At 34.1% G+C, this 17161-nt stretch overlaps 1 protein-coding gene across 9 annotated transcripts in view; it reads left to right on the top strand.

Annotated features, from left to right (window-relative positions):
• Window positions 1-17161, top strand: part of CCSER1 (coiled-coil serine rich protein 1) — a 1207616-nt gene that overhangs the window by 479082 nt on the left and 711373 nt on the right. For all 9 annotated transcript variants that reach the window (XM_070614289.1, XM_070614290.1, XM_070614291.1 and 6 more), the window contains one exon: window positions 11437-11514. In XM_070614289.1, coding sequence (XP_070470390.1) covers window positions 11437-11514 — 78 coding nt within the window. The remainder of the gene's footprint in view (window positions 1-11436; window positions 11515-17161) is intronic.

Genomic DNA, 17161 nt, shown 5'->3' with positions numbered 1-17161 from the left:
TGCATATCATGTCTCCTCAGGCAAGGGAAACAAAAGAAAAAAATAAACAAATGGGACTAGGTCCAACTAAAACACTTTTGCACAACAAAGGAAACCATAAACAAAACCAAAAGACAACCTAACAATTGGGAGAAGGTATCTGCAAATCATATATCCAATAAAGGGTTAATATTTCAAAATATATAAAGAACTCACACAACTCAACAGCAAAAAAACAAACAACCCAATCAACAAATGAGCAGAGGATATGAACTGACATTTCTCCAAAGAAGATATACAGATGGCCAACAGACACATAAAAAGATGTTCAACATTACTAATTATTAGGGAAATGCAAATCAAAACTACAATGAGATATTGCCTCACATGGGTCAGAATGACTATTATTAAAAAGACAAGAAATAACAAGTGTTGGAGAGGATGTGGAGAAAAGGGGACTCTCATACACTGCTGGTGGGAATGTAAACTGGGGCAGCCACTATGGAAAACAGTATGGAGATTCTTCAAAAAATTAAGAGTAGAACTACATATGATCCAGCTATTCCACTTTTGGGTGTTTATCCAAAGAACATAAAAACACTAATTTGAAGAGATATATGCACCCCAGTGTTCATTGAAGCATTATTCATTATAGCCAAGACTTGGAAACAACTTAAGTGTTCATAGAGTGATAAATGGATAAAGAAGATGTGATATATGTACACAGTGGGATACTACTAAGCCATAAAGAAGATGAAATCTTGCCATTTTTGACAACACAGATGGATCTCTTCAGGGCATTATGCTAAGTGAAGTAAGTCAGATGGAGAAAGCCAAATACTGTATGATTTCACTCATATGTGGAAGATAAAAACAATATCAACAACAACAAACAAACACATAGGCACAGAGGATAGATTGGCAGTTACCAGAAGGGAAGGAGGGAGTGGGGAGGGTGAAAGAGGTAAAAGGGCACATGTGTGTGGTGACAAATGGCACTTAGACTTTGGATGGTGAGCATGATGTAGTCTACACAGAAATCGAAATATAATGATGTACACCTGAAATTTATATAATGTTATAAACCAATGTTACCTCAAAAAAAAAAACTCTGTGATTTTAAGAAGATGAACTTCAACCAGAGCTTTTGTTTACCTTGTGGATCTGTACTGATGACCTTTTGAGGTAGAGAATACATGGTGAGACAGTGGGAAAATACCCACTTTTAAGCCTCAGGTCGGTGTGTAAACTGATAGAATCTCCATGTAGGACAATTTGGCCACATCATTCAAAATTACAATTGAATAGATCTTTTAGCTGAGTAATTCTAAATCCAAAAATTTATCTTATAGATAAATATGAAAATAATATATATAAGATTATTCATTTCAGCTCTGTTTGTAATAGCAAAAGAGTGGGAATGTAGTGCTGATTAACTGTATTATGATATAGCTATAACATGAAATACTATACATCCATATAAAAGAGTGAGGGGCCTCATTATATACAGATACATGGTAATTTGAAAAAGGCAAGTTGAAGAACAGTATGTATAACACGTCATCCTATATGTATAAAAGGAAAGAAATGACTATGTGTGTCTGTGTATATGTGTGTGTGTGTTTCGATTATACATATTTAAGATCTGTAGAAAGTTGTACAATAAATTGGTAAGATTAGTAGTCTCTGGATGACTGGGGCGTAGGAGTAGAAGAGAAACTTTTTCCTCAAAAAAGGTGTTGCACCTTTTGAATTTTGGATTATGTGAATGTTTTATCTAGTCAAAAGTAAATAAAAAATATACACTAAATAAAAAAAGAGTAAGTAAATGCATTGTTATATCCAGGCATTTTTTTGACCAAATCTCATGATACTCCGGATTCAAAAATGTATGATCTGTGTCTCCAAAAATTTAGAAAATAATTTAATAAATTATTTTGCTATCACATAAATATTGCTAACTTTTCCACCTAAAGTAGAATAGCATCCTGGCTCTCTACTCTACTTGTGTGAACCAATTCCAAATTTTAGATTCTATAACTTGCAGCTTCTCAACTACAGTGTTTATTCCTATATTAGAAAGGATGCTTAAATCTTAGGCACACTGCTTTCTGAAAATTATTGCTTACATAAAGCTGGGTTGTCAGTATGTCACATATGTCCTTAGGACTCAGTTTCTTTCTCTGCATCTCTTGGATTGGCTCTGTGTTGGATTTGCTCCTAGGGCTGTTCCATCTACTTGGTGGCCTCTGGCAATTCAGATAAAAACACATTCTTTAACCTTAGCGTTAGATGAATGAAAGCATGTCTTTCTCAAATTTCAACACAATTTCCAGATTTGAGCTTCTTTTAAATGATTTGGTTCTTGTGCCTTTTTGTGTCCAATAAGAAAGGTTGACTAGGGGCTGGCCCTGTAGCCCAGTGGTTAAGTTCAGCACACTCTGCTTTGGCAGCTGGGTTCAGTTCCTGGGCATGGACCTACACCACTTGTCAGGGGCCATGCTGTGGCTGTGACCCACACACAAAATAGAGGAAGATTGACAATGGTTGTTAGGTCAGGGCAAATCTTCCTCAGCAGAAAAAAAAAAAAGAAAGAAAGAAAAGAAGGAAAGAAAGGTTGACTAGGCCTTAGTTGTGTACTCACCTCTATTTCAAGGATGTTAGATCAGCACTACTTAAAACAAATGGATAGAGAATTTAGGAGAAATCATTCCCCAAAGGAAAATGTAAATGTTGTTAACATAGTAAAATAGATTGGATGCTGGGAAGGCAAAAATATCAGATATCAACTGCAAGAAGATATTATAAAGAGAAAACCTTGCATTTTCATTTGGAGAAAACAGGACTGATAAAAGATGTGAATTAAATTGATAAGATTGTTGAGCTAGGCCGGTCAACAAAGAGCTTGTCCTGATTTAGACATTGAACTCAATTGACTATTGTTCTCGCTTTGGTTTACTTCCATAGTAATAAATACGTAAGCATGGGATGCACACCACTTAAGGAAGAAAGTGAGTTGAGTCAGCTTCCCTGTGGCCAACCTGCTTCCTCACCAGGGTGTGCCTGAAACTCAGTGGTCAGTACCCTGGAGTGGAGGAGTCCAGGGCTGTTGGCTCATTGCCGTTTGTAGGCTATACCTGATGAAGGACACATCAGCACTCACAAGTCTACTCACTAATATATCAAGAATATCTGTCTGTGCCATGATTAGATGCTCTGCATTCCTTTTCTTACTAAGTCCTTGGCACAGCCACGTCTTACTAGTGGGATGATTCATGACCAAGCTTAAAATCTTAGCACAGGAAAATCTAATGTATACTCAATTCTTATTGAATGACTGAACAAATGACTGAATTTTCACAGAAAATTGACACATCTAAAGAAAGGAAAACATTTTCAAGAAAAATAGCCCATTTATACTACAGAAATATAAATTATCCTATGTACTTTATCAGTAATAACACCATTGATTATTAAAACAGTAAACTACTATAATATGTGGTGCATATTTTTTCTGTAAGTTTAGAACTATGAGAATACATGTTCAAATTAGAGTTAACATATTTAGGTGAGCATTTAATTTTATTAGACCTGGAGAGATACTTTATAAAACTTACCCTAAAAGCTTAAAAAATAAAAATATTTCACTTACACTCAGATCTGTTTATGTACTCAACAGATTTGAGCCCATTGATCATGTTTCGCTTCAAGAAATCCTTACAAAGAAACTTTAATTCCATAGGACAGATCCATTAATTATGCTTTCAGATGAGGTATAATTAATGGATGTGTAATGCAGAATTACGGCATTCAGTAAATATTAATAATGCAAACTCACTCTACCAAGCACCTTAAGAGTACCCAAACAAATAGATCATTTTGTATGACTCAAGCTTTCCTAACATTCCTGTATGGAATATGAAAACATGCAAACAATTTAACACCAGCTTTTCAGTGAGATCTTCCTCGAAGATTAAAGATTCTTTGGTAGAGAGATTGTGATGCATCCCAATGAAATGGTCTGTCAAAATTTATTTTTATGAAAGTTATAAAAGCCTTGATGAAAGCGTAGAAGCTATGAGTATAATGACAGTCATGTGTTATACTCCTGAAAAGCCTGGTTATATTGCAAATGAAGCATATTTTTAAGTAAACTTTTTATTTTGAAATAGTTTCAGATTTATAGAAAAGTTGCAGAGAGGTACAGAGAATTCTCATATACTCCTCATCCAGTTTCCCCTATTGTTATCATTCTACCTCAGCACAGTACAGTTGTTACAGCTGAGAACCAATATTCATACATTACTATTAACTAAACTCAGCAATTTATTCAAATGTCACCATTCTTTTCTAATGTCCTTTTTACTATTCTGGGATTTTGTCCAAGATGTCACATTATATTTAGTCATCGTCTCCCTAGCGACATGGTCTCTAACAGATCTCGGAGTTTCCTTGTCCTTGATGACCTTGACTTTGGCCAGATTTTTGCTGAATGTCCCTCAATTTGGGTTTGTCCAGTATTTTTCTCATTGCTAGACTGAGGTCATGGTTTTGGGGAGAAAGACCACAGAGGTGACGTCTCCCTCTCATCACGTTACATCATGCTATCTACTTGATGTTAACCTTGATCACTTGGTTGAGGTAGCATTTGCAGAGTTTCTCCGCTGTAAAGTTACCTTTTTCCCCTTTTTATACTCTACTCTTAGCAAATAAGTCACTAAACACAGCCTGGGGCTGGGGATGGGTGTTTAGTTCCACCTGTTGAGGAGAGATATCTACGTAAACTATTTGGAATTCTTCTGAAAGAGATTTGTCTCTTCTCCCCAATTATTTATTAATTCGATCACTTATTTATTTATGTATGAATTTATGAATATTTTTTGTTTTATACTTTGAATTGTACTCCAACACTATATTATTTATCTTGCTGCTTAAATTGTTCCAGCTTTGGCAATTGGGAGCTCTTTTGCGTTGGCTCCTTTGTCGCTTTGGCATACCCCTTCCTTTTATCTTTTGAGTACTTCCTTACTTTCTGGCTCAAGAAGATGCTTCAGGATCATCTTCTATATTCCTTGCCCCATCCCTGGAATCAACCATTTCTCCAAGGAGCCCTGGTTTATTTATTAGAAGAAACCAAGGTCCAGGCACCGGGTGTTAATGAAGAATATTTTATTTAATAAAACTAACACATTTTTTTCCCAGAATCAGAGGAAATATAAAATACAGCTTAGATAATAAAAATATTTTTAATACTTGTGAAAATTGTTCTCACTTTCATAGATTAAAAAGTCACTTCCTAGTTTATGAATTGACGAAGACTATTTCAAAACTGAATTTTAATTTTAAATTTTATATTATTATACAAATAGCTGACTTGGAAATTTCATACACAGACCATCTATAGTGTTAAGTGATAGATCATTTGTAAATCAGCTGAAAGTTCTTCATTTCTTCATGTCAAAGAAAGAACAGAAAACTATGTTTCTCAAGGCTATCACAATGAGTGCATATTTGTACTTATCAATAGTGAATATAATAAGTGAAGCTGAGAGAAGATGTGACATTCTAAACATCAACATTCTTTTCTGGTTTTGTAAGTATTAGTAGTGTCTCTTACTCTTTAATTTGCCTATTTCTTTAGTGACAGTATATTGAGTCTCAAAGCCCTCAACTGTAGACTTTGGCCGTTGACAGAAGAGCAGTGTCATTGAGCGTGATTACCTTTTCTAAACAAACACTTTAACCATTGTTTATAATAACAGATAATATATCATTCCCCCCAACTTTTGTCTGAAATTTAACCTGTGAAAAAATCGTTATTACAATAACAAAAATAGTGTCTTCCATGCTCATTATTTATTTGACCACCTATTATGATTTGCAAGTCTTTACTGTTCACTGTCTGGATTTTTTTTTAAGAAGCTTAACTTTGTTTACTTATTTTTTCTCATCACCAATAACTTCTAGTAATTCTGACATCAGTGTTGATAGTTAGAGTAGATACTAGGTTGGTAGTCAGAATTGGTACCAGAACACTCGAGTCTAAGGATCTCAGTGAGCTCATTTATATGCTGGTTCCAGCCTCATGATAAGTTCTTCCTGACTATTCAGATACATTTTTTTTTTTTTAAGATTTTATTTTTTCCTTTTTCTCCCCAAAGCCCCCCGGTACATAGTTGTGTATTCTTCGTTGTGGGTCCTTCTAGTTGTGGCATGTGGGATGCTGCCTCAGCGTGGTCTGACGAGCAGTGCCATGTCCGCGCCAAGGATTCGAAACAACGAAACACTGGGCCGCCTGCAGTGGAGCGCGCGAACTTAACCACTCGGCCACGGAGCCAGCCCCCTATTCAGATACATTTTTTTTTTTTTTTAAAGATTTTATTTTTCCTTTTTCTCCCCAAAGCCCCCCGGTACATAGTTGTATATTCTTCGTTGTGGGTCCTTCTAGTTGTGGCATGTGGGACACTGCCTCAGCGTGGTTTGATGAGCAGTGCCATGTCCACGCCCAGGATTCGAACCAACGAAACACTGGGCCGCCTGCAGCGGAGCGCACGAACTTAACCACTCAGCCACGGGGCCAGCCCCTTCAGATACATTTTTAAGAGCCATCTCATAGGAGCCAAGAAAAGTTCTATGCAGTCTCCTGCCATTGTTTTCCTCTGATGTGGTGTCTTTTTCATTTAAACCTGTTGGTACTTGCTCTTCACCAACATTCTGTGACAGCTCTTAATATGCTAGAGTGGCATGGTGTTTGCAGAACTTCTCTATGTGCTTAAATCACTTTTTATTCCATTGAGAATTTTGAACAAGAGGATAATATTCCTCATCTTGTCTCTTAAAATTTTATTTAAAGTAGCTCTTTCTATTTCTGCTTGTGCCTTCTTTTTCCTCAGAGTAAAAGATGAGCCAACTGTAAGAGAACCATTCTCTGAGATGATAGACACATTACTCTTCTAGGCATTATTGTTCTCCTTCCCACCTAAAACTTTATTTCTCTCCTTCTGCCATCCGTCTGTCCAGGAAGTTCCATAATCACTCACTCTGATGAAAGTATTGTATATTAATTTAAAATTTTTAATACTTTAGCAAAGACTTCCTCCCCTCCCTCAACACACGCACAAGCTAATAATATCACCATACTTTTGATTATTGTAATTAAAATATGGTTAAGCCCTCTCATGAGTGAGATTGGCTAAAATGTTGGAGATTCTTTGCTAAAATACAAATTAATCTTTGTGAGCATCTTGCACTAGAATTTAAACAGTACAAATATTAAGGTTACTTAATTTCATTAGACATCAAGGAATTGCAAAAGCATTTTCAAGGATATACTAGTGATCACAAAACAGTATATACTAATGGTCTATAGGCACATGAAAAGATGCTCAACATCATTAGTCATCCATAAGAATGAAAGTTAAAACCACAGTGAGCTACCACTACACACCTATGGAATGGATAAAATTAAAAACAAACAAAAAAAAGACTGAATACCAGTGTTTGTGAGATACAATATTAATGAAAATGTAAAACATTACAAGCCCTTTGGAAAACATTTATCAGTTCCTTGTGAAGTTAACATAATACTGGATATAAATTTACCACAGAAACCAAGTAATTTCACTGTTAGGTATTTACTCAAGAGAACTGATAATATATGTCAACAAGAAGATATATACAAAAACATTCAGCATGGCTTTATTCATAATAGCTCTAAACTGGAAGCAACACAAATACTACCACCAGGTGACTGGATAAACAAATTGTGGTCTCCGTTAAATACTATGCAACAGTTAAAAGAATGGACTACTGAAACATGCCACAAGGTGATATGATGAATTTCCAAATCATTTTGCTGAGTGAAAGAAGACGGACCCAAAATAATTCGTATTGTATGTTTCCATTTATTTGAAACTCTAGGGAAGGCAATATTAACCTATAGTAATACAGCATATTGTGTTGCCTGGAACCAGGGATGGGAGGCACTTGAATGCAAAGGAACATGAGGGAACATTTTGAGATGATGAAAATATTCTATATCTTGATTTTGGTGGTGGTTACACATGTGGATACAGTTGTCAAAACTCATCTAACTATACACTTTAAAAAGTTGCATTTTAGTATAGGTATATTATACTTCAGTAGAGTTGATTTAAAAAAAAAAGATGGATTGGAGGTAAAGAATGAGATAGTTTGCAAATTTAGAGAACTTATATCCTAAAAACAGCAACAACAAAGTGAATATTTTCTTCAAAACTAGGTGAATAGAAAGAATTCTGAAGAACGGTGTGCATGAGAAGAGGGTGATATTCGTGAGAATGTCTCTGATGTGCTCAGAAGCAAATACTTGTCTAGATTTTATTTTTGAACTTAAATATTGTACTTAATGTTTTGCTCAATTTGGAGAAAAATAAAAGAGAACTTAGCATACATGAGAGAGAAACAGAGAGGGAGAAAGTCTGCCAATTTGGTGAAATAGCCTTTTAGGTGTGGGCAAAATGTTAGGTTCGTATCATTTAATCACCTTAATGTTGGAAAGAAGCAGGTGTCTATTGAACTCAGAACCAGAAAACCAAGTTTGAAGACACTTAGTGAATTAGGATAGGCTTCTTATAACCTGTCAAGAACATCTAGTGCAGCCTCCAATGGGTCAAAAACCTGAATGTGTTACTTGAGAATTAAGGAGATTCCTTCTGTTGAGATGATTTACTTCTTTCACAGAATAACACTTCTATATTCCCATGGGATTGACTTTCACATTATGTGAACCAACCATTTTCAGAGTCTCTGAAATATATTAAAAGCAGATGAAGACATTATTCCAACAAAATATTTTAGGAAGAAAATTGTGCAATACACATGCTGTTATCTTTTGAGAACATCAAATGTAACTTATGAAGTACTTCGTTAATTTGTATTTTGATATACAATTGCATTAGTATTGCTATCATTGAATGAAAGGATAAATGAATTAAAATATGAAGTATGGATAAGATTTATATCTGAAGGATTTACTATAGTATTTTATCTCAAAGTGAAGATAAGTTGGAATGACACCTAAATTACAGATCACTGAAACACAAATGGGAAAACAATAAGCTAAAAATGAAGATATTTTTATTCTGTTGTTTGCTGTGTATTCCTCAACTTGATAATTAAGTGTACTTTGTCAGATGTTGTCATGTAAGATTGATTTGTTTTCTTAAAATATTTTTCTCAAGGTTTCCTAACAGCAATAGAATTAAAGTGTCACACTAAGATGGATTTGAAAGTGAAAGCTAGAACAAAGTTTTCTCTAAGAATGACATTCAAAGGATCAAGGTTACATGATGCGAATTTTAAATCTGCTTTCCACAGTGCTTGGAATGACACGTTTATTTCTGGGAAGTTGTGGGAGACCTCAGCCCTAAAAGAAGTTCACATGAAGCCTGATTTTGAGCTCATCTTCTTATGGAAGTTCAAAACCTTCATCTACAAGAATATGATCTAGGCTTTTAAATTTTAACAGCTGAATGTCATCTATGTTCCGGACTATATGATTTTTAAGGATGTAATACTTGAATATGCTACGCAGAATATCAATACTTCAGGGAAATATCAGATAATTCAACTATGTATGAACTGTGTTCTATCATTTGCTTAATTTCTCATGAGAAATCTAATGAGAGAAACAGCTCAAGAGACTTGTTTTTCTATTTCTGCATAAAAGTTTCACTCATTTATTATGTTAGAATCCTGCAGTAAATTCATTCCTATGTTTCTGTTTCTCCATGACATCATATCATCAGATAGCGAAAGTCAGCAATTCAGAATATTTCCTGATTTTGATCAAATAAATGGTCAAGAAACTCTGAGTAAATTTAGAAATTAAAGGCAGTAAACAATTCACCTCAATTAGCTGCTGCATGTATTACCCTGCTTCCTTTAGTAGATTATTGTTCAATTTTTACCTAATTTCCTCTTTTACACATTTTAATTCAATGTGCAGGCTTACATCAATTTCTAAAGTAGGTACATGTTATATAAAAATTATACTGAGTATCGGGGTTCTTGTGTTTATAGTTCTTATCCATTGTTTCTGGACTTGATAGTCAAAGTAATTGCATTTTAATGAATATTTAAAATGTGTCCAGTTTGTTGTATACTTGAATCAAATGAACTGAAAATAACCTTTAAACAGAAAGAGACTCTCAGAATTTGTAGCAGCTGCGGCATCTATTCTTTGAATGTGTTCTTTTGTTGGAACTTAAGTCAGCCAAACTTGTCCTCTTGTTCCCTTATCTCAGTCAACATTGATTCATGCTCTTGCTTTCATCTTTACTGCAAAATTTTCTGTGTTTGTGTGCGTGTACATTTGGAGTTCAAGTGAAAAATGTAGTTGTGCATTCTTTTCGATGTTTTATTTATCTACTTAAATGGAAGAATTTCTCTGAAAGAGTTAAGAATGTAGTAAAGTAACTTCTGTTGCTATCTATTATCCGTGTCTCTTTCTTGCTTTTAGAAAAAATAATGGCAAGCTTCTAACTCATATCTCTTTAGGCTAATCTCTTATTTAGGAATTTCTAATTGATTATATCTTTTAAAGACTAGAAGAATAGCATTAGCAACATTCCAAAAGTTCTCTTATATTTGTCTAAATCTTTTGTCCTTAAATTTTTTTTAGCAGAGTATAATAAGAAAGGTTGTAAAATGTCAGGAGCTATGAATATGGGAATTTTAAAAATTCAATATTTCTTCATTTTGCCATTGTATATTAATTGCAGATATGCTTTTTATCATAAATAAAAATTGAGTGTAATGATTTAAACGTCTATAAAAGAAAAAATGAATGAGAGATTAATACATGTTTGAAAATCAGTCTGAAGGACATAAAAAGAGCAACATAGTGAATTATTACAGATATTGTTTAATGTTTAGAGAAGAGATTAAAAATAGAAATTTAGCAAATATAATACCAAATACCATCTTAACACAAAAAACATGATTATTGTATTTAATAAATGCACTTGAAATGTACATTGAGAAATGATAATTTGATTTCTCAATGAACTATTTCTAAATAAGGAGTGATTCATTATATAATAATAGCTTGAACTTTTTTCCACCCATACTTTTTTTTTTATTTTAACAGTAAGGATTAGGTTCTAAATTAGGAATAATAAAAATGGCTACAGGGGCCGGCCCGGTGGCTCAGCAGTTAATTTCGCAAGTTCTGCTTCGGTGGCCCGGGATTCACAGGTTTGGATTCTGGGTGCAGACATGGCACCACTTGCAAGCCATGCTGTGTTAGGCGTCCCACATATAAAGTAGAGGAAGATGGGCAGGGATGTTAGCTCAGGGCCAGTCTTCCTCAGCCAAAAGAGGAGGATTGGCAGTAGTAGCTCAGGGCTAATCTTCCCCAAAAGAAAAAAAGCCCACAAAATGTCTCTCTTTAATTAGATTTTCTTTTCCTTGCAGAGTGCAGATATGAGTCCAGCAAGTAGCACCACCTCGCTTCCTGTTAGTCCTCTTACTGAAGAGCCATTGCCTTTCAAGGTAAAAAATAAACAAACAAAAGATAATTGTTTATTTGGGGGATAGTTAATAAATATTTATTTTACTGTGTTAAGATAGATAGTTCATGAATAGATGGTGAGGTAAACTGCTTTAATCTGTAAGGATCTTATTTCAAATGTCAAAATCTTTTTTTTTTTTTTGTCTGTTGTCATTCTAGTTGGTAAATAAAGGTAAAAGTTTGAAATAGAAATTACTACTTTATGGAACACATTGTTAGCCTTCCATGTTAAAAGACAGTGATTTCATTGTAGTAGTTTGATGTCACATGAATTAGATGTTTCAATTCTTTTGTTTATGGTAATTTAAGCAATAAGTTTACAATGAAATGTTCAGCCCTTATTGAGTAGTTAAATTTTCGTTAGATGGTTAAATTTTCATTGATGACTCTGGGTCATAATTAATTAATTATGTAATCTTTACAAAATAATAGTCAAAATCAAGAATTGAAATATGGAATCATTTCTCCAAACACATTATATTTTAAAACTGTTTAAGTAAATATTTAAATAGGTATTTGAGTAGTATGATTAATATAATTCTTCAGTTTGGGACGCTATATACATTGCAAATGTGAAGTCGTTTTCTTGTTTTGCTATTTAAGATTAGATGGTTCTCTGTAAGTGAAAGCTTCTAGATAAGCTATTTTATATTTTACCAGGGATGTTTGGCTTTCATTAGGATTATTATAAATAATAGCAATCCTTAAGATACTGGGGGAAAAAATCTTGGAAAGTCGCGATGGTGCACTTACTTATATGCAATAGTTTCAGTTTAGTTTGGTGTAAAGACATGTAGACGCACATTTTGGGGTTCATTATGACTTTCATGATTTTTGTATTTTATCATAAAATTGTTATTGTTGTAGGTTTTTTTTCTTTTTCATATGAAGACTACATCTTATTCAATTTCATATTGCTTACACCTGGTACAGTAGCTGGTATGGATTTCCATATACTCAATGTTTGCTGTATTGTTAAAATGAAAATAATAGAAAGCTATGAATTCCATTGTCAGTCTTTAGTTTTCTAAGTGTGGATGCTTTGTTGCTTAATGATAGACAATAATAACTGGTAAAAGCTCCTTTTATATCAGAGAATTGTTGTAATCAGAATTGATTACATTATTTATTGAGAAATATTTCATTATTATTCTACAGTAAAAGGAGAAAATAATACCAATGTTTCAAAGTTTATGTTTACTTGATATTTCCATCTTATGGTGTATGGGACAAAATTTACAAAAGAATCATATCTTTAACAAGATTTTAATTGAATTCTCTAAGTGTCACTTAAAACTATTTTCTCTTAATATATTGATAATGACTACAGTCCTTGAAAGTTAATGTATTTTTTAACAAAGATAAAAGAAAAGGTCAGATATATTTCAAAATCTGCTGAGATAAAGCTAATATAAATATAATTGTTTTAGTTAGTTTCTCCGACTGGTTGTAAGAGATCATTATTGTTCCTGTGTTAATGTGTGTAAGTGGTTTTATAAGCAATTAAAACTTGCAAGTACTTATAAAATATAGTATTGACTTTTGGTAGCCAATGTGCTTATAGCACTTCTTAATTTAGTTCTTTTCTGAAAGAAATATTATTTATATTCTTTTAAAAAAGTTTTGTCAGATAGAAAAATATCTCACTAGTATTTAAAAGTATCTAAAATTAAAGCTTGAAGTAAAACTCCCACATTTGCTTCTTTTATTTTTAGTTTATAAATTTTTATCATGTACATGAATAATAGAATACTTATTTATTCTTATATAAACACCAAGTATATAGAAATTATTTTGAAATATATTTTAGCAGTATAATGCATTATAATTGCAAAAATGTGTATAACACATAGAAGACATTTACGTTTTCTGATGACCATATCCTGAAAAATCCTGATATTGTAATTCATTTGTGTCTAGAACTTTGTTTAAAATTATATTTTACCAACAAGATAACTAGTAAAAAAAATGATTATCTGTTTTTTCTCATTTCCCTTGAATGGGTCATGGTCTTTCATGTTAAAATAAGATTAATTCTCTTTAACCTGTTAGCTTTCTTTTCTAAGATGGTGATTCCAGCACCCAACTCCATAAACATCTGCCTTAATCTTAGAAGAGCAAGGCCTCTGAAAGATAAGCTTTGGTGGCCGGTTGAGGGACTTGATTTTACCTTTTCTCCTAAGAATTAATTAGGTTACTAAAAGAGAAGTATTTCATCCTTTTACTCAATCTATTTCGGAAGCACTTGTATAGCAGTTGGAGGAAGACATGCTCTTTTGGCTTAGGTGTTTATCAAGATGAATGCTTTCCTTAAAAATTATATTTAGAATGACATTCAGATTAAATTGATTTTTTTTAATTTTTATTTTTTTCGGAAGTACATCATATTTCAAATTCTGTATACATTACATCATGTTAGATTAAATTGATTTTAACCATAGAATTTCAAATAATAACAAACGGTGTGTTATACATATTTTTAAAACCCTGAAAATTACTTTCCTTCTAGTATGTCTACCTTTATTCTTGACTTAAATGTTAGATGAGAAATTGGCATCAACAGGAATGTACCACAGTAAGATCTATTCAATTAAATGTGGAAGCAAACTGGGTAGCATCCTGGAGAATCTCCTACAGACAAGAGACATAGCTTAAACTTTAGAGATACGTGCATTAAAGATGACTGCATCTTGTTTGGGACCAGCTGCTTCTTCTCTACACTAAGGCAGTGTTTTCAACACCATTAATATTGGAGCTTGTTCTCCAATTTAACTTTTAAACAAAAATAGATCTCTCTGAAAGACAGTCCAAGCCCCATATACTTACTCACTTCTATTCTCCTCCAGAGAGTAATTCACCTTCTGCTAAACTTCTTGTCCTTGCCATTTAAAACCCATTGCTGTAGTGTTTTGTTTGGATTAGATAGTCTTTCAAAAATAAGGACATTTCCCACAAAAATCCATCCAGTCTTTCCTTAAACAATTGCAAGATCTGGGAACTCTGTACCTTTCTTTCAGATAGAACTGGTTGACTAGAGATCAGTAGTGTTTCTCCATTGACAGAGCACATGAGTGCCAGTTCATCACAGTCATCATCATTCCCTATTGTGTTCATGCCTGGTCATGAAAGCATTTGAGTGTATCCCTTCATAGAAAAAGGAGTATAATTCACAGTCCTCCACATATAAAGTAATAAACCCGCAGATTTCCCGGTCACAGTCTTGGTGCTGAGAAGTTTCTAGGATTCCAAGTTCTTATAATTGTTCAGACCATTGGAGATGTATTTGGGGAAAAAAAGGTAAATATATAACCTCTATTTTTTTAATAAAGTATTCTGCATTTCATAAACTATGTACACACGTGGTCTGATATGTGCCTCTACCTCATTATGGAAGGACCAATAGATAACTAATTTCACATGGGTGGGAAAAATGTTTTATCAACTAACTGTAAACGAATCATAAAAGTTCAAGATCATTCATCTAAGTGAGACTTTGGTCTGAGAAAAAACGGAGTAGATGGCTTAACATTACTTAGAATTTTTGTTTTCTGTAGAATAACACCGAACCAAGTTGACTGTATTAATTTTGATGTGCCCATTCTACCCTTTTCTGCCATTCTCCATGATTTCTCTCAACTGTCTAATCACTTCCAATCTAATAAAACTCTCCTTTTGTTAGGTTCAGTCAGATGTTCCACACCAAAGATGTCTTGGACCACCAAATATTACTGTTCTTTAGGAGGATGACCCTTTTAATTTATTTATTTGTGAATACGTAGTTATTAACAGCCTCAATCCATTCCTGGAACTAACACTCTTGAAGCTAAAGGTGGCTGATTGTTCCTAAGCCCTTCATAATTGTGCACTTGATCTTGGGCCATGTTCTTTTTTGCCAACCATGTTTATCACATTTTTTTAAATTTATTTGTGCCTCAGTGAAGCATGATGGCTCAATTTTAGTCCCTTTTCCTACAAAAGCATCTTTTCTTTAATTAGATATATGATAAAAAGATGTTATACTACCCACACTTTTATTGTTACCTTGTGATAAAGTCAACAGGAAAGAAACAAATTCAACTCTATTTTAATTTAGACTCTACTCAAAACTGGACAAACACACTGAAGAATACTCTGCATTCACCAATCTTTAAAGTCTAATGATGAGCAAAACTAACTCATTGCCTTCTCGGCCCATTGACTGCTGCTTCTCTCTGATAGCTGGGCTCCTGGAGTGTGTAATAAGGTTGGGTATCCAGTGCCTAGAATATTCAATGGAGCCACCTTCTCTGAGGTCCAGCCACCTTTCCCAGGAGCCGACACAGAGTGGTACTGGGCTCTCTCCTGGGTCTCCTCTTCTTGTGAAATCCCAGGTTCTCTGACTCCTTTTCCTCATTCCCAGAAATCACGGTTTAGTCTAGACTGGAGAAGCTCTCCTCAAATTTTTCTTGGAGATTATCCCTTTCTCCTTCAACCGGCCAGGGCACTGGAAAACTCTCCTCAGTGTACCTTTTAGAAACCTCACTTTAAGAAACAAAGAGCCACCTTGTTTAAGCAAAGGCCAGAGAGGAGGAAATAGAGAAATAAGTTAAGGTCTCCAAAAATGTATCCTGCCATGCAGTGCTGGAATGTTAGGGGGAGATATGATACTTAACTCCACTTGACTGTAGAGCCTAAAGTCAGGACTTAGTAACATGTAGTAACACGCATAGTTTTCTCTCAATTATATAAAATAGCATGTAGAAAAAAAAATGGAGAAAATATGCAACTATCAACCATCAACTATTTGGATGAATCATACTTTTTGAAAGTGTTTTCTATAGTTTCTATAATGATCACTTATTTCTATTTTATGAACAGTATTCTTTTTCTTTTTTTGAAGATTGGCACCTGTGCTAACATCTGTTGCCCATCTTTTTTTTGGTGTGTGTGTGTTCTTCTTCTCCCCAGAGTCCCCCAGTACATAACTGTCTGTATATTCTGGTTGTGAGTACCTCTGGTTGTGCTATGTGGGATGCCACCTCAGCATGGCCTGACGAGTGGTGCTATGTCCATGCCCAGGATCCGAACTGGCGAAACCCCAGGCAGCCAAAGCAGAGCACACAAGCTTAACACTCAACCATTGGGCTGGCCACAAGTATTCATTTTTAAGAAAGCAGAAAATAGAGTTGGGAACAGTAGAGGCAATGTAGCCTAGTGAGTGAAATGGCTGCGACCAAATCCCAGTTGCCACTTTCTATTTGTGCGACCTTGAGCCAGTTACTTTGTGTCCCAATTTCTGCATCTATAAAGTGATAACAACAGCAACCACTCCTTCACTCGGTTCCAAAAGTTGGTAAATAGAAAGTTAATAAATGCAAAGTGCTTAGAATAGGACATAGTAAACAGCATATAAGTGTTAACTCTTATTTTTTATGGAAGAGATATCTCTAAGTTTAGGGCAAGACAGTCCGCTATGTTATAAGTAACATGAAGCAGAATTATTTCCACTCAACACCTTGTACTTTATTTCCAAAAGTGAGAGTAGAAATGTATTTTAAACATAAATCCTTTATTCTGATATATGTTGATGAAGAATAGTGTTTAATATTCATTCCTGGGAGTCATGCTATTTGTTTTATACTCTTGAGT

This window comes from Equus przewalskii, chromosome 3 (assembly GCF_037783145.1).
Source record: "Equus przewalskii isolate Varuska chromosome 3, EquPr2, whole genome shotgun sequence".
In the NCBI taxonomy this organism is placed as follows: Eukaryota; Metazoa; Chordata; class Mammalia; order Perissodactyla; family Equidae; genus Equus; species Equus przewalskii.
This window is presented reverse-complemented; position numbering and strand designations above follow the sequence as displayed.